Source organism: Embiotoca jacksoni, unplaced genomic scaffold (genome assembly GCF_022577435.1).
Source record: "Embiotoca jacksoni isolate LCO1_2020_lvr unplaced genomic scaffold, fEmbJac1.0.p SCAF_1, whole genome shotgun sequence".
NCBI lineage: Eukaryota > Metazoa > Chordata > Actinopteri > Embiotocidae > Embiotoca > Embiotoca jacksoni.
Window position 1 is genome coordinate 3,074,575 of NW_027185229.1, and position 24,769 is coordinate 3,099,343.

Sequence of the window (24,769 nt, forward strand, 5' to 3'; positions counted from 1 at the left end):
TTTAAACCAGATTTTGACACAATATTATGTCTTTTCACAGGATTTATCTCAGTTAATGTGTTTAAGGAAAACACCTGAGGTGCCAGCTTTTCCCACCTCGCCTGGTTTTTTAATCCAGCCGTGTGCATCTTCACCTTCTGACTCACTCAGCAGCTCTTTGACTCGGTCCAGAAACTAGAAGAAATTACACTTATAATCCATAAAACAGGTGTTATTGTGAAACGCGGCTTCGCACCGACGTGCACAGAAAGAGTTGAGGTGTTTTTGTGTTTGGTTGCATCAGAAATTCATTTAAAATACAATTTAATACATGCACGCATAAATTATAGAAGTGACTTAAAACAGGATTTTAAACAAGTCAACATTTCATCTTTATCCATCTACTTTTTAAAAACTTGAAACAAAAGCCATAGCAAAGTCCTTTACAAATTCTTTTATTATTTCAGCATAATAGTAAGAAGCCTCTCCTCTGATTTTCATACAGTTGAAACTAATTGGATCACAAGGGTACATATTAGTTAGCCCATTTTACAATAATCATTGTAACATTTTTTTAGGAAGTTATTCTTATGCACTCATTTTCCTACACAAAATAATCAATATCAAGATCCTATCTTAACTGAGGACCATAACTCTGCATGCAAGACTAATAAAGAAAACAACTAATCTGTGATAGCTACTGTTATGCTGTTGTTCATCTAATACCATTATCAATATAATTTACTACAAATACCAGGGACTTTGTATAAGAAAGAAAACATTTTCTTGTGGTACTACTGCCTCTAATGTCAAAATTACCGAACGTACTGGGCTCTCAACTGTACTGATCCAAATGGTTCTGTCCACCGTCCGCGTCGAGTTGAGGAGAAATAGGCTTTGTCTAAAACCTAAAATCTAGCACAGTTTGAAGGAAAAAAAAAAAAAATCCATTTCTCTTTTTTTTGTCTTTTTCCTTTCACTCCAGTGTTTACAATTTCTTCAGAATAAAAAAGGTCCTTGAAACAATCATCAAAACGCGATGAGAAACTCTCAGACAAAGAGTTAATTTGATCCGTCTGAAAAACAACGAAACTGAAACCTCAATCTTATAACAAATGATCCGAGACTCAAAGATGCTATTGCGTTTAAACAATGAAAATGATAATACTAAAAACAATAAATGTCAAAAAGGTATTAACAAGTGACGTCAACTATATACTGTATTGCCCTTTAGCCGTTTGTCAGTACGTGCTCGCTCCAGCACCGGCGTCTCTTCCACAGATTCTCGATAGTGTTTCCACAGCAAATTATTGCATTTCTCAAACTTGGCCCGTTTGCTGCCACACGGTTTAAAAAAACAACAACAAAACAACCTCGTTGCACACTTTAACCATCGCACGACGTCGCCTTGACATGACTGGCCCGTTAAAAAAAAGGAAACTTCCCATGAATACTTCCGGTAAAACATCACCTCGCGTCCGATAATTCAGAGAGCAGACGAAGCGCCCGCGGGACTCCGAAGGCTCGTCTGAGCCCTGAAATAAAACCCGAGGAGTTCCCACTCGGCGCCGACCGCCACCTCTCCGGTTCGCAGTACAGGGATCAAGTTTGAGAAATTCCTCTACAGGCGGCCGAGCGGCCGTCGCTCTGCCGCCTGACCGTCAAACAGACTCCACAGATCGGAGATCATCATAAGTACAAGAAATCGGTCGTTACAATATCGTTTAGTACTACAATGATTACTTGAGTATCCGCGACTTACTTAAGGCTAAAACCCAATGACATGACAAACACCCAATGTTACACACCAACCACATAATATTTGGATGAAAAGGCAACCAGTTAGTGTGTAGCAGAGTCCGGCGAGCGTTGATTTCTGCTGCGGCCGGCGACGGGCCGAAGCACCGCAGTGGGAAACAATTTAGCACTACTGACTTCTCACGAAGGACTGTCGAACTCCCCGGGGGGGTCGGGGTGGGGAAGGGCAGGGGGTGTGTGTGTGTGTGTGTGTGTGTGTGGGAGGGGGGGGGGTGGCTCTCCGTTCAGGATTAAACACCGTGTTAAACCGTTCATCAGTAACAATGACCCAAAAATATTCAACATCACCATCGAGACCACCTCTCAACAGAAGAACGTGTACGTAGTCTGTTTCAGCGCCACTGAAGCCGTTGACATTCAGTAACCATGACAGCCGTAGGATAACAAAAAAAACAACAACAAAAAAAACATATGACAACGATGAAAGGCTAGTAAATACATCCGATCCACAATAATAAACAGCTGAGAAAAAGGCAAATGAAAAAAAGAAAAAAGAGAAACATACTAAGGCCACGAGATTTTGTATACACCCCCACTAATCTCACGATGTGACAATCTGTACAAACAACGTAACGGGACTCGAAGTGGCCGACCTGCGTCGTCTCGCGCCGGTTTCTACGGAGAGAGCTCTGAATCTGTGTATTTACAGCTCAACGTACATCAGCACACCGTCTCGGTACACTTGGAAGGAGGACTCGCACCCGTTCTACCTCCCGACTCGTCGGATAACCACGGGACTCCCTGTGACTCCGCCCCCTTCATGTCCGTCACGCACCCAGTCACCTGCAGGTCGCCCTCTCGTCGCCCCATGTCTCATGGAAGTCCTGGTTTATGGTTATTGATATGACTTTTTTTTTTTTTCCTCTCTCTCCCCCTCTTTTAAAATCACACAAAGTTACTCAGGTTTCCTCAGGACTTGACTGTAACCACGGTAACAGACTGTATTTGAACCCTAAGTCTAATACTCGAGTTTTCTTTTTGGCCCATTTTGACAGAGAAAAAGAAAAACATCACTTTAAGTCGCAGAGTGAAAGAACAATAAACATTTTCAAATATTTACACAAAGTCATGATTAAAACTGGACCTTCCATGCTGATAAAGTTGGGGAACTCCTGGGTATCAAATCACCAGAAAACGCTTTCAGTTAAATGTCTCAAAGGTCCCGTATTTTATATTCTGCTGTATTAACGGCAGTCTTGATATCCATTGGAAAATATTTTTGCGGGTTTTAAGTACCAAAAACCATCTTGTAAACTTCTCTCCGGAGCTCTACAAAGAAAAGGCTCTTTGGTGTCTGTGTCTTAAAGGAGCAGCGAGATGCTCTTTTCTGATTGGCTGACACTTTTCTGAATGACGCACACACAGACCAATCACAGTTTTTCTTCTGTCTGGAAGTTTGCAAGCGCCGCAACAGAGGAACTCGGCGTTTTCCTCCACATCAAAAGGTTGGACAGCGGGCCGTGCTGGGGACGGACACCAAGCATCAGCTTGTGACATCACAAAGTCACGAAAGTCTAAACGGCTCGTTTACAGGCACAGCTGCTGAATACGGGCTGTGCACGCTCTCATACGTTCATAGTGAATAAAACAGCTGAATTTACATTATAATCCCCCCCAAAAAAAATTTAATCTGAATTTACACCATATGGGACCTTAAAATGATTAACACTGCGTCAGCGCCGGTTGGCGAGCAAACTCTGGTCGATGCAGGTGATGTCACAGATTATTTCCCCAGCTCTACCTGGAAGGAAAGTTCAGTTTTATTATCGTGTGACCTCAGTGACAATTGTTTCGATCCTTTTGCGTCAAAATGGGCCCAATAAGAAAATATTAGAAAAAAAACAAAACCTCAAATACTTCTCTCCACCACGTCCTCCCATTTGTTGCCAACACATCAAGATAAACAATGCCCAGTGCTCTTCCCGAGTACCACCAAATGCAGATATTTTTTGAACAACGATAAAAACTTTTTTTTTTCTTTTTTGCAAAAAATCAAATAGATTAAAGTACAAAACAGGACCACTGTTCATCACAGAAAAGTCTCGTCTTTAAAAAAAAAAAAAAAAAAAAAACAGGGGAAGGAAAGGTAACACAGTAAAAAGTCAACAAAAAACTAAAACACAAAAATGTCCCGCTGTCATTATTAATCCCAAGACTGGAGCTGCGAGATCAGTCGGTGCGAGAGTGTGGCTCCACTCGGCACAGAGCTGAGAAGAAGAGACCCTGTGGCTTGTCCCGTCACCGCCGGCGTTGCGGATACGGGGAAGATGGAATGTCAGACGGCCAGCCGCCCCGGGGGCGGGTGCAGGGGACTCCAGGTCGGGGGGGCAGGTGGGGGTTCCTGTTGATATTGGCGTGGTTCGCAGCACGGCTGGTTCTCTACTTTGGCGACGCCGCGGCCCTGACACAACCGCCGGTGCCGCAACAGCCGGTCTGTGCGGGAAAAGTTCTTCAAAAATAAAAGAAAAAAAAGATACAAATCAGACAAATCAATTTCAGGGGTTAATTTCTTTAAATAATAATAATAATAATAATAATAAAGAGCAAGAAACAAAAACAACCTGAAGTCTGTTTTAAAATATCAAGAATCATCACGATGCTAATTTCACGCATTCAAAAACAACCCAACATGAATACTGTAAGGGAGTGGTTCTCGGTGGGGGTGGGAGGGGGGCGGTGGGGTTCAGATGGACCACCAGAAAACTAACCAGAAGGAGTGAATGACACAAAAATGATGTGTAATGAGTTGAATGGGAGTTTAGTGAGCCAATTTGTTTTGTGACTTACTTTAGCACTTTGTAGTTTGGCTTTCTTGAAGAAATTGTATTTTCTTGATTCTTGTTGTTCTGGTTTTGTACCCTCATGGTTGAAATGAACTTATTGTAAGTCGCTTTGGATAAAAGCGTCAGATAAATGAAATGTAATGTAACCATATTTGGACGAGCTGGGGGCGGAGCGATATTACGTCCCCCCCACCGATAGCTGTAACTTCACTGCACCACAGGCCTGTCAATCAAAATGCTTAGTGGTACTTGGCGGTATTGCAGCTGAAGGAGCTTCTGCAGTGGCCTAATTTTTCAGAACCGGAAGCGACGTCAACTTTTTTGTAATTTTTTTTTTATACATTTTATGGTTGGAACCAAAGTAGTATCAGAACATGTGTTTCCTGAGGCCGGGCCGAGGGGGACATTTGGGTCAGTTTCCTTTGTGTTCGTCCGTACATACCTGCTGGCACCGTTCACACTGGTAAGGCTTCTCCCCACTATGGACACGCTTGTGTCTCTCAAGGTGGTAGCGCTGAATAAACCTCATATCACACATGTCACAAGCAAATGGCTTCTCTCCTAAAAGAGCACACAAATACACAGTCAATGCATCAGTTTTAGCGTCTTGTACCAAAAAAAAAATGCGTGCAAATTTTACTTACTAATCTTTCTTGGCAAGCTAAATTTCCAACACTCATAAAGTTGGAAGAAAAAAACAAAAAAACAAACTGCCCTATCTGTAACTTTCAACATCTTTACAGTGATATCTAAAAGGCCTCGTCATCAACTCATTATGTGTAGATCAGAGTGGAATTTCTTGTTTTCGTGGCCCAGATCTACGCAACATAGTGGCCCCAAAAATTGGGGTGAGTTTTTTTTTTTTTTTTTTTTTTTGAGACTGGTTCAACATCCCATCAAATGACTTGACAATCCAAACTCGAGTTTGTTGTGACCCCGTTACGTTGCAAGCACCAGTGCCTTCCTCGGTAATAAGGGTACGGTGAAGGAACGCATACCCGTATGAGTGAGGCTGTGTCTCTCCAGGTGGTTACGCTGAATAAACCTCATGTCACACATGGAACAAGCATACGGCTTCACCCCTACACACACAGAGCAATATATTAGCCCTACCACCCACAAGTGCAAGGAATACAACTTTGAAGCTGGCTCTAAACTAAAACACCTGCAGAGATAATGGCTCATCTGAAATAAGAATTCAATGTTCATTTCTTCTTTTAGAAATAATGTTCAGACATGCAATTAAAAGACCAGAAGTTAAAATGTGAAGAGTTATATTTCACCATAAAATGAAACTAAACGTGTCGGATTTGAAATGAAAAATAAAAGGTTTTATGTGCCGTTAATTTACCGTTTTCAGTCGCTACTGCAGCAAAAACTAGTTCACTCTTCTCATCGTCTTAATTATAACTATATTTACACGACAAAGACACAAACAATCAGTATTTATAGCTGGTTATCAAGTTCTCTAAATTTATGATTTATTTCTAAGGTTTGCAAAAAAAAAAATTGTGATAACACGGAGAAACAAACACTGAAAGACTTTAATTGGTCAGAGCAATCAAGACACTATCACACATGCTAAATGAGGCTAGTTTGGGTCGAGGTGGGTATCGTTTGGGACCAAAAACCTTGTTACTCCTTTAGACTGGTTCATGGACTGTGTTTGGTAAAGCTGAGGTTTAAACTGTGGATTTGTTTACGTTTCACTTATTGACTTCTGAGAGCAAAGTTTGGAGCTCCTGCTTTCTGTGTGCATGACAAAAGAAAGAAACATTATCTTTTACCTTTAACCTAAAAACAGAATTGCAAAATCAGTGATGACACATGACTATATGACAGCAAAATGTACTGAAAAGGTTCCTTCACGTAGACCTGAATAATGACCAGAATCTGCAAAAAGAACTGGATTTAAAATTATTAAGCTCAAATACAGTCAGTAATCAACTAATTTACACCTGGTATCAACATGTATTAGAATCGCCATCTGGACACATTATTTGGGCTTTGATCTGATCCATTGATTTTTGCATTTAAAAAAATTAATTCTCATTGGATTTCTTTTTGTGCCCACACTTTAATAGGATCTCAATATGCAAATGAGTTAGCTGGCAGACTTGTCAATAAGCAAAGTCAAGGGAAGCAACGTCATGGAGCAGGTCTCATACATTTCTAAATCCTGTTTGTTGCTGGAAGACCGCTGGCTTCCCTCAACCACTTCATGCTCTTGTTTGCATGAGTTAGTATGAAGAGGCTTAGCTAAATCACCTTGCTGGATTAAAAGCTTGTACAAAATCTGTACTTGCGATGCACTTTTCTGTATCGAGGTGCAGATCCCATTGAACCAGGTGTAAATGATGTCATGGTGTTTCCAATTTGACATAAAGACTAAATATTGGTCAAAATAAACATTTTATAAACATCAACTAAACTGAGCGCCAACAGAAAACCAATGTTTTTGACTACTTTTGTGTGTAAAATATTAGTCATAAAGAGGAAATAGTGATCTTTATGTGTTTGTTTTTGTAAGAAAAGTATACCTGATACTGCACAATACAGAATAAAAGATGATTTACAGTACTGTGAAAAGGTTTTAGGCACTAGATGGCAAACAACACCATCATAAAGGCATCCGATCGGTCGCAAATTCATTCTGAAGCATGACAACGACCCCAGACATACAGCCAGTCATGAAGAAGGATCTTTAGTGCCAAAGCTGAACGAGGAGTCGAGCAACAGATGGTGCACCCCCCCCCCCCTCCAGAGTCCTGGTCTCAACATCACCGAGTCAGTCTGGGATTACATGAAGAGGCAGAACACGCAGAGACCAAAAAGACAGTGGCCGCACCATAAAACTATTTTGACTCAGGTTCTTTTGAGTTTTTCTGCAATTTGCATGAAGTTCATTGATAAATAAATAAAAGTTCTCCTGACATTGTTTTGGAAAACATCCCCACTTAACACTCAGTGCCTAAAACCTTTGCACAGTACTGTAGGTAATGTGAGAGGGGGCAGGTGCACGGACCCATACCCGTATGAGTGAGGCTGTGTCTCGCCAGGTGGTAGCGCTGAACAAACCTCATGTCACACATGGTACAAGCAAAAGGTTTCACACCTAAACGCAGAGCATTAATATGTTATTTTCAGGACTTTTGGGTTCTTTTTTTTTTTTTTTTTTTTTTACAATCCATCAATCAGTAATGAACCTTAAATGTCTATTTTTTTTTTAATTGATGGGTTGTTAACCACTTTTCACTTGTTAAAACGTTCATAAATTGTCCTAAAAAAATGCAGGTGGAGGTTTACCTTTTTTTTCTCTCCTCTAAAACCAATTGAGAATACATCAAACTGTTTATCAAATTTCATGTCCACAACTAAACACATCTCATGAGCTGATGATATCACAGTCCTGTGTTTTATTTACATGCTAACACTTGCTTTAACGTTGCCTTTACACATATAATGTAGCCTTCATGCTGAAATTAAAAAAAAAAAAAAAAAGTATTACTTTTACAATAATAACTGCCTCACACAGCTGTATGTCTATCATTATGTAAGTGCAGGCTGATCTCAGTGATATGGGTAAGGTGGGCGGACGCCTACCCAAATGAGTGAGGCTGTGTCTTGCCAGGTGGTAGCGCTGAAAAAACCTCTTGTCACACATGGTGCAAGCATAAGGTTTCACACCTAAATGCAAAGTAGCAATATTACATTACCTCAGTTTCCATTCCTTCTCCAATAAATAACCTAAGCTATTGGTTATTAACCACACATTTGACAATTCATGCAAAAACAAAGAGATATGTCAAATGTTTTCCTCGTGTAAAACTAGATAGCATCAGAGTAGCTGCACAACTGATTAAATTTACCTGCAGTGTGTCATCTATCAAAATAATAAGCCATTATTGTAATCTTGGGGGAATTTTATCAAGTTGTCGCTTTTGTGTACCTTGTGTCAATATCAATTAAAATAAGAATTTAGTCACTTCATAAATAATAATTAAGAAAGTATTTTTCCTCATCTGTGTCTTTAAAAGCTCATATTAATGTGAAAACATTTGCTGGTGAAGTAAGATATTTCTAACAACTGTGAGACCCAAAATGCAGGAACGGGGCTGTTTTACGTGTCTGTATTGCTGTTTTTAGGCTAAATGTCCTAATTGGCTATTCTAATACTCATTGGTTATTTCCAGTAAATAATCTTAATGTATCTCTACAAGAAGAAATCTGCGTTGAAACTGATGATGCTCCTGACGCTGGCACATTTAAGACAATGTAATAGTGACCTATACAATGTGAGAAGGGCAGGTGCACTGACGCATACCCGTATGAATGAGGCTGTGTCTCGCCAGGTGGTAACGCTGAACAAACCTCATGTCACACATGGTACAAGCAAAAGGTTTCACACCTAAACGCAGAGCATTAAGGTATTATTTTCACACTTTGTTGTTTTTTGTGCGTGTTCACAATCCATCAATGAGCAATATACTTCAAATATCTACTAAGAATTGATGGGTTGTTAACCACTTTAATCAATTAATATCTTTTCTTTTTTTAAATCAATTTATTATTTTTTTTTTTTATCCAATTGCAATAAAGAACACATCAAACTCTGTGAACCAATTCTCAAATCCACAACTTAACACATCACATGAGCTGATGATGTTGCAGTCCTGCATCTCATTACACTTTAAAACTTGTTTTCACGTTACATTTACGCACGTGGTGCGTTGGGCAGACTCGATCAAGTTCATTCTTCTGGTCAGTTTAAAACAACATGGATAACTTCCACGGATGGCTGACTCTGTATCTAACAACATGTAAGTATAATCTGATCTCAGTGACATGGGTAAGGTGGGCGGACGCATACCCATATGAGTGAGGCTGTGTCTCGCCAGGTGGTAGCGCTGAAAAAACCTCTTGTCACACATGGTGCAAGCATAAGGTTTCACACCTAAATGCAAAGTAGCAATATTATATTACTTTGCCTCACTTTCCATTTTTTTTTTTTTTTTTTTTAAATTTAGGAATTATTATTTACACTATTGGTTATTAACCACACAGTTGCCAATTCATGCAAAAACACAAAACTGTTTTTTTCCCCCTCTCAAATATTTCCATCATAATGACTTTATCCATTTCATATTGTTACCAACAAACAGCAAAATACTGATTTATAGTTATCCTGCTGATCCTAATGTCAGCTAACTTCAACAGACTAGGAAACCCTGTCAAAACTTAAAACTTGACATGTCCCTTAAATATAAACAAGCAAGAGGTCTGTTAGTTAAATACGCACGCAGGTTTCTAACACTGGATGTCATGGGCACGGTGCACGGACCCATACCCGTATGAGTGAGGCTGTGTCTTGCCAGGTGGTAACGCTGAAAAAACTTCATGTCACACATGGTGCAAGCATAAGGTTTCACACCTAAACGCAGAGCATTAAGAGAATTATTTTGGTGCTTCTGCAACAAAGAAAAGAAATTCATCTAGAAACCTATTTCATAAAAAAATAATTAAAATAAATAAAAAAAATCTAAATTGATATCTGTGGTTAATAACCAATGTCATACTCTAAATTATCTTACAAGGCGACATTATAATAAGAAGATGCTCAGAGGGGCTCTAAAATCCACTTACACAACATATGAGCTGATGATGTCATCTAATGGAAATTACACTTGGAATAAATCTCATTCATCAGAAATTTGTGTATGAATACAGATATCAAAAAGGCTAGATCAAGCATACAGAAATTGCAGCATCCTAATCTTGTGGCTGGGTTAGGATTGGCAGACGCATACCCATATGAGTGAGGCTGTGTCTCGCCAGGTGGTAGCGCTGAAAAAACCTCTTGTCACACATGGTGCAAGCGTACGGCTTCACCCCTATACACACAAAGTACCAACTTTAGCATGAAAAAAAAAAAACTCAACTGCCAAAAATGATCAATGCTAAACTTTACTAATTGCTTAGTAAAGTTTGGTTGTACTCATCAGCGCTTTGTTTCAACTGGAAATTTCCAGCACGCTTCAAAAATCTGCTTTTTCCAATTGGACATGACATTTTTAATTTTTTTTTTTTTACATCTGATTGTTGAACTCAAACTGCTGAAAGTCTTGGGCCAAAGTTTCAATGAGAGAATTGAAGGGATAATGACAATATCTTGAGTGGAAACCAACCAACCCCCCACCCCCACCGCCCCATCTGTCCCACCCCCTCCCAAAAAAAACGACCAAATGACCAGTCAAATAATTGAGGCCAAATTGAAATCCCCCATGGGCACGTTTCAACTAACAACACAACTTTTTCCCACTATGCCAATAGGTGCTTGAGATCATACAATTTCAGCGAACCGCACACAGATTTCTGGAATCGATTTGTGAATTTTTGTCACGCTGATCGCAGACGTTCGACAATTTTAGGCAGTTGGCAAACAACTATGCACAATACATTAAAGTTGGACATTAATTTGCAGAGCAAAATGAGTTTAACAAGATTGTTATCTAAACAAAAAGAAAACTCTGCTTTATCTTAAAATTTAAAAACTATAATGTAAAAACCAACTAACAAAATAAGAGTATATCCTTTCACAAAATGTGTTTTTCAAATATAATAAACTATTCATACCAGAATATTATGTTTTTCCCTGACCATTACCTTGAATGTGAAATGACACAAAGACTAATCTGTGTGGGAAAGCAGCTCTAAATTTACTTTTTTTTTTTTTTTTTTTTTAAATCAGTGGAATTTGTTTTTTTAAATTTGAATGTTAGCTAAATATAAAGTCAGATTCATATCAACTGAGACTCCGACAACATTCTCATTGACCGAGACTCACACGGTTTCCATTAGAGGCCAGCTGAGATGACCACGTTACCAATATACACCTCTTAATTTAGACTTCGATAATCATTTGCACAACCGACAAGGAAAAGAAAAACCTCCGGGTCTTTTACCTGGAAAATCCCCCCAGTCATTAATAATGGAAACTACAGCCAATCAGGTTTGTGTTTGTTTTTCCAACAACAAATTTAGAGTGATTTGCAGCAGTCGAGGTAAACAGGCCGCCGGCTGAGTATTACTCTAAAAACTCAAGATACAGATACCCTGACTTTGATACCGCTTCCTGAACAATACTTTTATTTTATATAAATATTTATATTTATAACTATTATATAAAATTTGTTCTAAGAAAAATAAAAATGACATCACACAATATGGCACATTTTGTCTTTGTTTTCATGCAGTTTAGATGGGGAGAGTAACTCTGGAGCAACAATTTACCGATGCTTAACAATTCAAGAAGCTATTGCTATGAGCTACAATTTATTGATATTCCCTAAATGGCACACATGTCAACTAGCAGCTACCAGCTGCCTCCAGTTACTGCAGCAAAGTCAGACTGATGTACGGCCCAGGATTTGTTTGAAAAGAATTAAATAAGATGTTTGAATGTAAAATGTACCTAAGGTGAAACCAGGCTTCCAGTAATGCAATTGTTGTTCTGGCTGAATAAAACTACAAATCAAAGAGTCATGTTGACATTTTACTTCATGGTCATCATGTCATTTCATATACAAAGTATGGATGGAAGTATTATTACACAAGTGCGTATAAAGATATTTACAGATGCTACATGACAAAAGCTATATTAGAAAGCAATACAAACTCGAGTTTGAAGCAGCCATGTTAACGTTCATACGAGGCACATGCATGACTGAAGTCAGAAACAGAGAGCGTGAAGGACATAAAAACGTGGACGTACCTGTATGAGTAAGACTGTGTCTCTCCAGTTGGTAACGTTGTATAAACCTCATGTCACACATGGTACAAGCATATGGTTTCACCCCTAAACACAACACAACAATGTTAGATGCATTTCAACACACCGCTAAAGATTTTACCAAGACTTAAAAAAAAAACAAAAAAACATAAAGAAATAGCTCCTGATTGTTCATTTTAGCATGCTTTATCACTGACAAACACATTACACGAAAAAGAGTCTAATAACCTGCAGACATCCAGAGTTATGATGCGTCTTAAATAAAAGAAATGGAGCTCGCACTTTGGACCAACAAACCCGTTTTAGTTTCATGTTGAAGTTTGTTCAAAAAGCTTCATTTCACTGTTCAGTCAGGCCAAACTTTTCCAAAGGAGCCTCTCTTTACCGACATTTTAAAGTATTGTTGACTGCACGTAAAATGCTTTTTAGTGTAATGTGTCTTTCATTCAATTTGCATTACGGTACTCAACGATAGACATGCAAAGTATCATTACGGTGTTAATCAGAAAACAGGGTCACTGACAGAGAGTCACTTTTTCAGTGGACAGTTTTCCAACAAAGCCTAAAAACTCTATTAAACAAATTTTAGAAGGGGAAATTCAATTATCAACAATGGGAGTATTGTATATAGCAGGACTTATCAATAACACAAAAAAAAAAAAAAAAAAAAAAATCAGGTGAAATTGTTTATATGAAAAGGTTTCAAAGTGAAAGGGGAACAATTAATTCAAGCATACCAGTATGAGTGAGGCTGTGTCTTGCCAAATGGTAACGCTGGAAGAACCTCATGTCACACATGGAGCAAGCGTATGGCTTCACCCCTAAACGCATACAGTACCAGATTTTAGAAAAACTCATCAACTATGTGCACAAACTGTCATTATACAAACACTAATCACTGTTGTCATTTCAAAGTAACTACGTTTTATACAGGGCAAGTCATAAAATGTGTCAACTCGAAAAGAAGTTAGCAAAATACAAAATGTACAACAGGGATAAGTAAAACTTATACCCGTGTGGGTGAGAGTGTGTCTTGCCAGGTGGTATCTCTGGAAAAATCTCATGTCACACATGGAGCAAGCATATGGCTTCACCCCTGAACACACAGAGCAAAATGATTGGTAAAAAAACAAAACAAAACAAAAAAAAAACCACAGTGAACTTAACAGGACACACTCACTTATATAATGTATCCAGACATGCCAAAAAAGCCACGGCACCACTGTGGTGTCACATTAAAATACATTCTGCTAACATCTGTCAACATGCGTTAAAAAGGGACTTCAATGAAAACATCTTTTGCTTGGTGCCACTTTTAAATGCCGACATGCTTTGCAAAGGCCGAGGAAGTCTTTAGACTCAAGTCAAGGTGTAATTTACAGGCACGTGGATGAAGTACTAATGGAGGTCATTTGGGAATTGCTGTCTAAAAATAGTGCCTTAAACAGTTAAGGCAAACACGGAAAGGCACATCCTCATATGCCTCCGCAGTGAAGACTGCTTTATGCTTAAGAATATATGTGTATATATGTATATAGATATATATATATCTATATCTATATCGTTTTTCTAAACAAGGGACCGATAAACTTCAAACTGGGTATTTGGGCAGGAGTGTAGCAAAGAAGGGCGAACCCATACCCGTGTGAGTCAGGCTGTGTCTCGCCAAGTGGTAGCGTTGGAAAAATCTCATATCACACATGGAGCAAGCGTATGGCTTCACCCCTACACACATAAAAGTATGTAAATATTAGCTAGAAACAGAAAAAAAAAAAGTTCAACACATAACCATCAACTGCTCCCTGAGAATAGCTCTTCTGTTGCGTCTACACATTATAACATCCGCCTGAGAAACAAACATGTTTTGGGTTTTTTTCACACTAGTTCTGTGTATTGCGACTACAAATGGGTCATTTCAGTTAATTATGAAATATAGTAAAGTAATAATTGCACAGAAGAATATGGAGCATTTAACAGTGGGAAGGTGACGTTTACACTGAGATGCCTCATTATGGATACATGTGTTTACATCAAGAGCTAAATATGTTTAAGTTTTATAATCCTAATACATGTCTGGATACATCTTTGTTTCAGAAATTTGGGAATTGTTGGAGCTGGTAGTTCTTCTAGCCACCCTGAAATCTGTTTACATTGCTCTGAGTTGGAAAGAAACGTATAAAACACGAACTAGGGTAAGCAGACCCGTACCAGTATGAGTGAGGCTGTGTCTTGCGAGATGGTAACGCTGGAAGAACCTCATGTCACACATGGAGCAAGCGTACGGCTTCACCCCTACATACACAGAGTACGAACATATTAGCTAAGACGTTCGTTTGGCATCAAGAGGAGACATCATTTACAGGCATCAAATCACTGGGACCTGGCAGGCATTTCACATTCTGATCAAGCGTCATGCGAAGGGAGGGGATTTGTTTTACTTCTAATTAGTAAAGTTCTGTCATGGAGGAGCAGTTCATTTTCAGATAAACTGGAGTACATCATTAATCAAAAGCAGCAACAGGATACAAGCAAAGTGGTTTTCAAACAGGACAAACACGTCAGCAGCGACAACGCCAACAAACGTCTGAGACAGCGATCACACTGGCCAGCTGAAGCAGAAACATCAGCACACCGTTCGACCACACTTTTCTGAGCACGGCGGAGGCTTTATTGGTGTCAACTCAATACAAGTTGTAATTTGTTTACCGCAAATAGCGCACTTTAATTCAATTGACGGTGGCATTAAGAATATTTGTATTCCAGTGATACTAGTGTGCTTATTTCCTGGCACACCAAAATGATGATCTGCGTTCCACTTTCTAAAGCTTCCAATCTGATCTCCGCCGTAAACTTAAGAGCAGAAGCATCTGTGCAAGCAACTGGGCAGCTATATGATAAAAGCCGTAATTTAAAAAGCCAGACAGTTACATCTTATAAACATGAGCTAGGCAGCCATTAGTTTACATGTAAAAAGTGTGGACATCAAAGGACTATTCCCATAATATACCATGGCCCCAGTGAATCCACTACTGTAAAAGAAAATAAAAAAATATGTTTCAAAGTGAAAGGGGAACAATTAATTCAAGCATACCAGTATGAGTGAGGCTGTGTCTTGCCAAATGGTAACGCTGGAAGAACCTCATGTCACACATGGAGCAAGCGTATGGCTTCACCCCTAAACGCATACAGTACCAGATTTTAGAAAAAACAAAAGTACTCAATGTTTAAAACATGCAATTGAAAGAAATTTTTATCTGAACTAAGATGTTGAAACACAAGACTGACTATGGATGAGCACCTCAAACCCACAATCAAAAACTGTCCACGTAACCTTAAAGAAGGAAACCAAACACGGATACATTGTTGCTGTTGTTGTGTGTGGTGCAGATGGTTGCTATGCCAACCATCAGCCTCATTAATTCCCTTCCATGTTCCCATTAACAGTGAATGTAAACCTTCCCAGAACTATTTGGTCTGAAAGCGCCTCTCTTGTACTAAAACACTCAAAATGTCACGTATTTCAAATATCCTACTGAGCTCTTCAATCGCAGGCAGATCGTTTAATTTATATTAATAAAAAAAAAAAAAAAATCTGTTCATGTATAACTGGATCCATAAAATGTGGAGAAGTATGTGACTATGTGCACAGTGAACGATAGCTGAAAACCAGCTTTAGCTTTTGTGAGTATTATTTGTGAGTAACAGTGAAGCAGCAATAAATAGAAATCTTGATGCACAGCAATGGTACAAGAGGGATAAAGCACTTTGAGGGGTCCACAGGATCAGTTTTAGTTAAAGCCAGGTTGTTTATAGTGGATTTAGGTTGTATTATTTGCATTATACGGTTTAAATATTTCAGTGTTGCTGCTGTCCCCCCCCCCTGTATATTTCTATATGTTAAAATTGCTGGGAATAACCCCTTAGAAAAAAAACTCTGTTGGGGAAAAAAATGTATGAATTGCTACCAGCCAACACCCTCATCAATCTCTGATGTGTTTTTGTACACTCCTTAACAATCATACAGTTTCTCTTTCTTCTCTTCTCAATAGGGGATAATAAATATTCCTTAATGATTCGCCAAATATTAGGATTGTTTTCCGCCTACATGTTTGCTTGTATACCACTTGTGTGGTTGTACTGTTGTTCAGACTGTCCATGTTTTTGTTCTCAGGCTTTCTTGAATAATAAACATTAATTTTGACTAAGAATTTTCTTAAAGTGGGTATGGTAAATGGACGCATACCCGTATGAGTGAGTCTGTGTCTCTCCAGGTGGTAACGCTGGAAAAACCTCATGTCACACATGGAACATGCGTACGGCTTCACTCCTACACACACAGAGCATACAATTAGCTAGTCAGTCTATCAGATAGGAGAAAAAGTGAAGAAAAAAAATAAATTACAAAATGTATTATGTGGAAAACAAAGAACAGATGCAGTGTTGCCACAAAGAGCAAGTGCTTACTCAAGCTACCAGAATATTCGAATAAAATATCAAATATACACGTGTGTGCATATGAGCCAACATGGTTGGGTAGATTTGTTTAATATTAGGTTTACCACTGATGCATCTCCTGCTGTGAATCCTGAGGCAGTAATCACTGACTTGGTAGAACAATTAGGTTGAAGTTGACTTACCCACAGTGCCTACTTCTTAAACAACAAAAAACAAAGAATTTGGTGTGAAAGGGTGCAACGCATATATTGACACTATGCAAATGTTTTTCATTAAAGCCCTTCAACTTTCATTTTATATATATATAATTAGATAAAATTTTATATATATAAAATTTTATATAATTATATATATATAATTAACATCATAGTCCTTTGATGTCCATGCAGTTACTTTCAATGACAAAGTAATGATGGCATACAAAAATTGTTTTAGAAATATACAAGGTAGGTACTGAATGTTTTTGCAGCCTGTTCTTTAAGGCTTTCACATTCACACAATGGGGTCCAGAAATCAGAGTCCACTTTCAAGTCCACTATCAAAAAGTCTCATTTAAAGAACTGTTTGTTGTTATTTTGCAATTTAACTGAAGTAATTTATTTTTTTTTTCTCCAGTTGTTTACGATAGTGATAATGAATAATTTGGCCCGAGGGGCTGTTCGGCTCAAACGGAGCGAGGAGGCAGCGGACGCAGCCTCTATAACCTCCTCTGTTTTGTGTAGTTGAGTGTTCACTCCTTCCTTTTTTCATCATCTGCATCTCGTCAAGGGCAAATCAATATTTTTTTAATCTAAGAAATGCAGACAAGAGTAGAAACAAACAAAATCTGAACTTTCAAATAGAAGCACAAATCATTTGTAAAACTCTTGTGGTGTTTAAACCAAATATACCATATAGTGACAAAGTGAATATGGTCATCTAAGTGTCATAACTGCTGGTGTTTAAATGTTGAATTGGTAATCTAATAAATTTATAACTGGTCTGCTAATTTCATGGAGGGAGCTGTGGTTTCTGGGTCAAGCTGAAGTTCTCAAATTGTCCAAATGAGGACATGACAGACTTTGGGAATAAAGCAACCAGAACACTTCAACAGAGGTGTTTGTGGGACGGCGTGGTCAGATGTTGGTACTTAAATGAGCCGTGATGCCGCGTTGCCCAGCAGTGAACTGTGAAGTGTTGTTCTGCACAAGATGTTTACAGCGCATGCAGCAACTGCTAAGATGGCAGGAAACACAGGACCATGAGCCTGAGTGTAGATGCTCTTCCAAGTGACCAAGCCAGTGGATCAAGCAGACATCTTTGCAGGAAGAAACAGCATTTGCATGAACAACACAGGTCCAAACGAACAAAGAAACTCCTTTTGTACTTGTTGAATGGGAAATGTAGCGTCTCTTGATTTAACAACAGAACACGTCAGAACAATTGGGGCAACACGTATCACAGTCGAAAACACAAACAAAGCTGTTTTTACAGGAAAAATCAATGTTTTAATTTGCAATGTGCGAGTTGAACTCTACATCATTCAGGGGAAAATGATAAATTTGTGTGTTGTCTCGCTCTCTCTCTGAAATGCTGCTGAAACAATGTGGATTCTCCAATTCTGAAAATATTTTTACAGCTACTGACAGTCAAAATGGGAATTACAATTATGGCATATGTTCATACAACAAAAAATAAAAATAAAATAAAAATAAATCAAATAAAAGAGTTTTTAATAGTGGACTCTGGACTATTGGACCGCACTGTGTTTTACGGCCTTGGGTACATTTTTCTGATGTTGGGGACAAATATTTATAAGACTGCACTATATATTTTTTTTGGGGGGGGGGGAAGGGGGGGCTGAACAGATTTTGGGAGTGGCTTTGTTGGAAATTACTGTCCACAGACAAAATGAACCCTGAGCATCTGTCCATTGATTCAAGTGACAGACTACATTAAGTAGTCAGATTTATGTAATATGGGTACGGTTAAAGGACGCATACCCGTGTGAATGAGGCTGTGTCTCTCCAGGTGGTAACGCTGAATAAACCTCATGTCACATACGGCACAAGCATACGGCTTCTCCCCTAAACCGAAGAGCACCAGTTTTAGTCAAAGTCCCCACAGATACCAATTAGCTGTGAGGCAAAAGCTATTACCAAACAAGGTTTTAAGCAGGCCATTGCAAAACCTCACAGTTGCTGCACACTCCTAGATTCAGTCCAACTCAAGCGTTCAGGGCCTCTTTCAACAAAATCATTCATATATTTAGGCAATAAAAGCTGTTCTGGCTCTACGGTGAACTGGAGTTGTTCCGAGCATGAACCATACCTGTATGAATGAGGATGTGCCTCTTCAGGTGGTATCCGCTCCGAAATGCGCCGTAGCAGTGATCGCAAATAAAGTTTTTCTGCACTTTGGATGATGGACCATTCTCATCACCTGTGCCCTACGGAAAATAGTCAAAGAAAAAAAAAACAGTTAAGCATTTTAAAGGCTGCCTCAAGAGTGCACTAGTAATGTATAGTGAAGTATAGGTCAGAATTTGTTTAACACACCCCATCAGAACTTAAAGGAAATCTATTGGTACCTGTGAAATTTCCATAAGTATACACTCCACAGACGCTTCTATGATATTTTTCCTGTTTTATTTGTCCTTAAAAAAATTTTTTTTTAAAAATTAAAAAAAATTAAAAAAAAAACCTGAATTGTCTTCAGTATAAATAAGCGAAACATGAAGTTTGTTTTAGTTTTTAACTTCATGTAATTTACATTTGAATTGAGAAATAACCCACAATCCCCTCCAATGGCCTAATGCCCTCATGTTACTGCTCCCCCTGTTATGCACACAACTGCAGTTATTGTGCTCCGCTTCGCTCCGCTCCCCTCCCCCCTCTTTCCTCTCTGGAGATCCTCCACCCCCTCCACATCTTCCCTCGACTCCTCCACCCCCTCCACATCTTTCCTCGACTCCTCCCCCCACCCCCACACAAACAAAATGTGCTCACATGAAAGCGCGAGCACAAGTCAGGCCTATTTGAATAAAGTTAAAGGCTTTCCAAAAAAAAAAACCCAACACCTACAAGCAACCCGAGACACATTTTATGTAATAAGGAAAAATAGTGCTGCGCAGCGGAGACCATTCCCAATTTAGCAATCAAAGCCACTGACCTTCCCACCCCTTCCCTCTTGGTCTCTCACTTTACAGGGCGTAACTGATTTCCTGTTCTTTTTTTTCTGCTGCATGTCCTCGTTGGCCCTCATCTCCTTCTCATCCAGCAGGCGGGGAGCTTGGAAATCACCTTCCTTCCGGATAAGCTACAGAGCCAGAGAAAGTTAATTATTTTCTATTTTCAGAACTGTTGCCTTAAACACTAAAAACCAAACATCTGAACGTGACTAGATTTAAAGAAAACGCTGTTCTGTGCATTTATTTATTTTTTTAAGAAGCCAGCTGTGGCTCTGTACACTTTTTTTTTTAATCCTTTCAGTAAAACCAAACACATTTTAAAACTATTTCAATAATTTATTGTTGAGGATAATCAACTAGAACTTTCTGGTAACAACATGGTTTTAGTCCACGTGAAATGAATCAACTTTGACAATCAATGAAAGTGTAGTTTGTGAATGCATACAGACATCAGACTAAAAGAGGCTCCTTTTAGTCTGATGTCAATATGCATTCACAAACTTGAAAAGGGTAAATACATTTACCATTACATATAACCTGGTAGTGATTAAGTCAATCAATTTTTGTATCCTTAAAAGCACGTGTGCCATCAACTCGTATTTCAATTCATAAGTTAAAACACAGAGTAGCAATGGTTTTACTTTAAGATAAATAATCATGACTGCATTTCAAGTGAAACCTCTCCCACAATTACATTTTCAATTTCAACCATCACAAAATTATAAGCATAGCAAATAAGAGCCCCATTTCCCATGAGGGTCCTAACCAGGGGTGGACAGCTCATTCCAGATGGGAGAATCATGTGGCTCTGGGGAGCACGGTCAGGTCCGTCTCTCTGCGGTGGTCCGTGGCCAAGTGGAGCCATCATTTTTTTGGGCGGAGCGGCCATGGTGCTGGCCTGCATCAGGGCCATACTGGAGAGGACAGCTTCGCAGCCGAGCAGCCCCGCCTGCACAGAAGAAGAATGAAGAGCGACGCTTTAAAAACCATATCCAAACGTTTGAAAACAGTATGCAATTTGAAATGATCTGCATCTAAGACAATACTGCCAGTCACACGGCATTTGCCGAGGTAGTCATCAACGACAACATCCTGAGTGACACGTGACTGGAAGTAAAGTTATTTGTAACCACTTTGGAGTTTCTTAAAACAAACCCATTTCATATGGTCGCGGACTGAGCTGCTGGGCAGATGTGACATTGCTGTGGTATATGTGAGCGCAGGGACAGGGGTGGGGACAAGGTCATCCAGAGATCCGTCAGTCAGGATGGTCGGGCTGGTGGGAAGCCACACCCACCTCACTCATCTAGCATTAAAACTGAGGAAGAGGAGGGTGTGGATGAAACAGACAAACATTAAATTACAACAGCATCACTGGCTGTCTTTATCCTTTCATAGTCCAAGAAATATAGCACACAAATATTCCTCATCTGTACAAATGGCTGTTGGTAGATTTAGCTTGAGTTTTGTTCATATTTAATTAATCATACTTTATATTTACCTTGTTGTGATATACAAGCTATGATTTTCCCCTTTCGTATATACAATCGTTAACCAAGTGAATAACTTCAACAGGTATTTATTTATTATTAACCCAAACTCGTGAAAAAAATCTGCACCTTACAAAATACAGAAAAAAATATTTTGACTGCATCTAGTTTTAGTTGCACTCCTATAAAAATGACTTCAGCGAAATATTAAAATGATTGGGTAATCTACATTTGACATTTTCTCAATTCTGTATTATATTTTTTAATCCTAAATCTGTTTCTGGGAAATGAAAGCGATCATTGTGTGGGATTCTGTTCTCGTTATGTCTTGTGTTATAAATCCAGTGAACCCAGTTTTCCTTTACGACAGAGTATTTTGCCTAAAAACTCTGACAGTTGCATTTTGTAAATTTTTTTTCCACGCTTTCCGCTGACAAAACTCATAAAACACACAATCACGACAGTTAACTTTTAAGAAAAGCTAATATTTTTTTATCAAACCATTCACAAGTTGAACTATGCCATTTCACAGTTATGTTTACTTATGTAAGCAGCCTTAACTGATTTAAGGGAGTCATAACTGCTATTGAACACATTGAAACAACTGCACGAAATGCTTTTAATCTTCATGCGAGACAAAAAAGTCAAATCAGAAAGTAATTTTTTCTTATAAATCTGGATTTACGTTGGGTTCAGTTATTGATACTTATATTAATGCTATTTCATATTAGATTAGTTCACTAGTTTGCGTGACATTAATCTGCATGCTGACAACCCAACAACAAGGCACCACTGGATAATTCACAAAGACTTAATTAGGGCTTGTGCTGCAGTATGGAAGGTAAACTTAGCCGATAACATCTTCCAAGTTATGTATTACATAAGTGTTTATACGAGAGAAAACAATAGAGACATATGAGGATGAGAAAAAAAATATTAAGGAAAAAAGAAAGAATATTTTCATTTTTAAAGAATGATTGATGAGTCAGTATTTTACGAGCATCTTGGATTCCCAGCCATTTGAGCACACAAGCAAGTATTAATACACATTTTAATCATTCAAAAAAAACAAAAAAAAAAACAACGTTTTTTTTAAAAAAGCAAAAATCCAATATAACATTTACAAGCACAAAAACAACGGTTATAATTCGTTTTCGCCTGCAAGTGTTGTTTCAACGCAAATAAGCGACGATCCTTTGTGACCGGTTATAAACCAGGACCGAACCGGTGGCCTCGGGTCGACAACTTCAGCCATGTGTGGCTGTCGGAGTGAGTCTACGTGTCCGGAAAAAACACCACATCCACTAAACTATACTAATATCCTTTCTTCTGACCGGGGACGTGATTTTACCGACAGGTTTGTTCACTTGAGTTACGAGTCGGCCTCAAATCCACCGAGAAATATTCTGGAGGCTCCTCTCTTCTTCTTCTTCTTCTTCTTCTTCTTCTCTCTCTTATTTTTTTGCGCTTTAGTTTTTGGTTTCGTTAGTTTCGGTGTGAACCGCCGCAGGTTTCGGGCTCGGCTGAACAGCTGAAGGCGCAGATCTGCTTTAACGCCACAACACATTTCGCCATTAGCGTTGAATAACCGACGTTAGCTGGTGCTGCTAGGAAAACAGACAGCTAGCAGACCGTTAGCATCGGCTAATTAAAAAGACTCCGTTGATCTTTTGTTGACGCCGCGCTCGTTGACGAGAAAGAAAAACGCAGCGACTCAAATAAAAAGCCGCTTCTGGAGATCAGGCTTCTCTTTTTTAACGTATTTCCTCCACGGCGGCCTCCGCGCGACCCGCCAGCCTGACGGTAGTTTTGCTGATGTTGAACAAGCAGGCTAACGCTAAGCTAGCCAGCAGCTAGCTGCTCGCTGGCGCCCTCGCCCACTGAAACGTTAGCGCCAGTAATGGCTCCGACCCGGAGCCTACCTGCTCCGACCCGGAGCCGAGCCGAGCCGAGCCGACCCGGAGCCTACCTGAGCTATCATCGAGCGAAACCAGCAGCTCGACCACGGCGCGGCTCTCGGGAGGTCGATCGATGAAGTTTTCACACCATAACACCAACACAAGCTGAACGGGGTGAAGACGAGACGGGGCGATAAAGACATCCGTGATGGCCGTCGTTGTGAGTGCCCCCCCCCTCTCTCCTCCCTCCTCCTCCTCTCCTCCCCCCTCCTCTCTCCTCCCCCCCCCCCCTCTCCTCCCTCCTCCTCCTCCCGACGACGGAGCTAACGTTTGTTAGCAACCTAGCAATGGCTAACCCTGGCGCTCTAATATCGGTCAGAAACAGCGTCTCCGCCGCCTCGCGCCGCCGTGTGTTCTGCACGCGGACCGGACCGGACCGGACCGACCGGACCGACCGGACCGGACCGACAGCCCGCCGGCGGCGCGGTTCAAAACTCACCGAGCAGGTCGGGAAACGTCAAAGATGCGGCCGTACCTCCGGAGCTCCACTCGGCCCGTCGGGTTTCGGTCGCCGTCTCGTTTACAAACACAGGAAACGCCGCAGGATGTAACGCGCTCCCCCCGCACGGCGGCACGGCCTCCTGAAGCGAGCGGGGAAATGGGCATCGTCCTCCCCGGCTCCCCGGGAACACACGACGCGGCGACGCTTCACAGCGCGGAGACGAACCGCTCATCCAGGACGGTTATTTATTTATTTAGCGCGAGTGATGTTGGAGGTTCGACGCCCACTCCGGTCGACGTGTGTCGCCGCGGTTGTTGCTGGCCTCTCTCGGTGTCTGCAGCAGATTCAGACTGAAGACACGCAGATGATGAAAAAAGGAAGGAGTGAACACAACTACACCAGCGAGGAGGTGACAGAGGAGGTGCAGAGGAGGTACAGAGGCTGTCCGCTGCCTCCTCGCTCCCCTCGGGCCAAATTATTAATTATCACTATCATATGACGGCTTTTATTGCCGTCGTTGCATCTTTAATTCTTCTTGACTAATTAACATTACGAGGCAGCTGCTGTTGCTTAGGGGCGATGACGTAACCGTCAATCATTGATTTATTTATTTTATGATTATTTTTTTTCCTGCACCTTTGCTGTTTTGTTTGCATGTTTACTTGAAAAATAAATACATCATGTTTAAGAGTTCACATTGATCTGTTTTTTTTGGTGTTTTTTTAAGGAAATCATTGATTGCTGATTACTTAAGTAGTCTGTCCTTCACACCCATGTATGAAAACATAACTTTGGAGCTCATAGCCTTAACACCCCCCTCCATCCCCCATATTGTTTATGTATTTTTACAAATTAAGTGATATTAAAATGTGGTCTTGCAGCAAAA

At 39.9% G+C, this 24,769-nt stretch overlaps 1 protein-coding gene across 28 annotated transcripts; it reads right to left on the reverse strand.

The window, feature by feature from the left end:
- Positions 1–418: 418 nt before the first annotated feature.
- Positions 419–24,434, reverse strand: znf740a (zinc finger protein 740a). 28 transcript variants are annotated; one of them, XM_069155631.1, is made up of 23 exons: positions 23,881–24,431; positions 21,149–21,311; positions 20,760–20,942; positions 20,005–20,121; positions 19,135–19,252; positions 18,807–18,890; positions 17,007–17,021; positions 16,613–16,696; positions 15,461–15,544; positions 14,578–14,661; positions 14,011–14,094; positions 13,382–13,465; positions 13,107–13,190; positions 12,352–12,435; positions 10,388–10,471; positions 9,880–10,011; positions 9,451–9,534; positions 8,905–8,988; positions 8,184–8,267; positions 7,612–7,695; positions 5,579–5,662; positions 5,023–5,141; positions 419–4,246 (listed from the first exon to the last, which is right to left on the reverse strand). In XM_069155631.1, the coding sequence occupies exons 2-23, from the start codon at positions 21,191–21,193 to the stop codon at positions 4,073–4,075; spliced, it is 2,079 nt and encodes a 692-aa protein (XP_069011732.1). In that variant the 5' UTR covers positions 21,194–21,311; positions 23,881–24,431; the 3' UTR covers positions 419–4,072. The 28 variants fall into 28 exon arrangements, 27 of the variants coding, with proteins under 27 accessions (XP_069011732.1, XP_069011708.1, XP_069011691.1 ...); XM_069155607.1 differs by having other exon boundaries at positions 19,975–20,121; positions 23,917–24,430; XM_069155590.1 differs by having other exon boundaries at positions 19,975–20,121; positions 23,881–24,430.
- Between the last annotated feature and the right edge of the window lie 335 nt (positions 24,435–24,769).

What these genes read in the sequence shown, in the direction of transcription:
- znf740a (XM_069155607.1), bottom strand. Translation starts at nt 21,193, where the DNA reads ATGTCACATCTGCCCAGCAGCTCAGTCCGCGACCATATGAAATGG. An exon ending in AAGAGGGAAGGGGTGGGAAG is followed by an intron (nt 19,253 to 19,974) that starts GTCAGTGGCTTT and finishes TATTTTCCGTAG; the next exon opens with GGCACAGGTGATGAGAATGG. An exon ending in ACACAGCCTCACTCATATGG is followed by an intron (nt 8,989 to 9,450) that starts GTATGCGTCCGC and finishes CTCTGCGTTTAG; the next exon opens with GTGTGAAACCTTTTGCTTGT.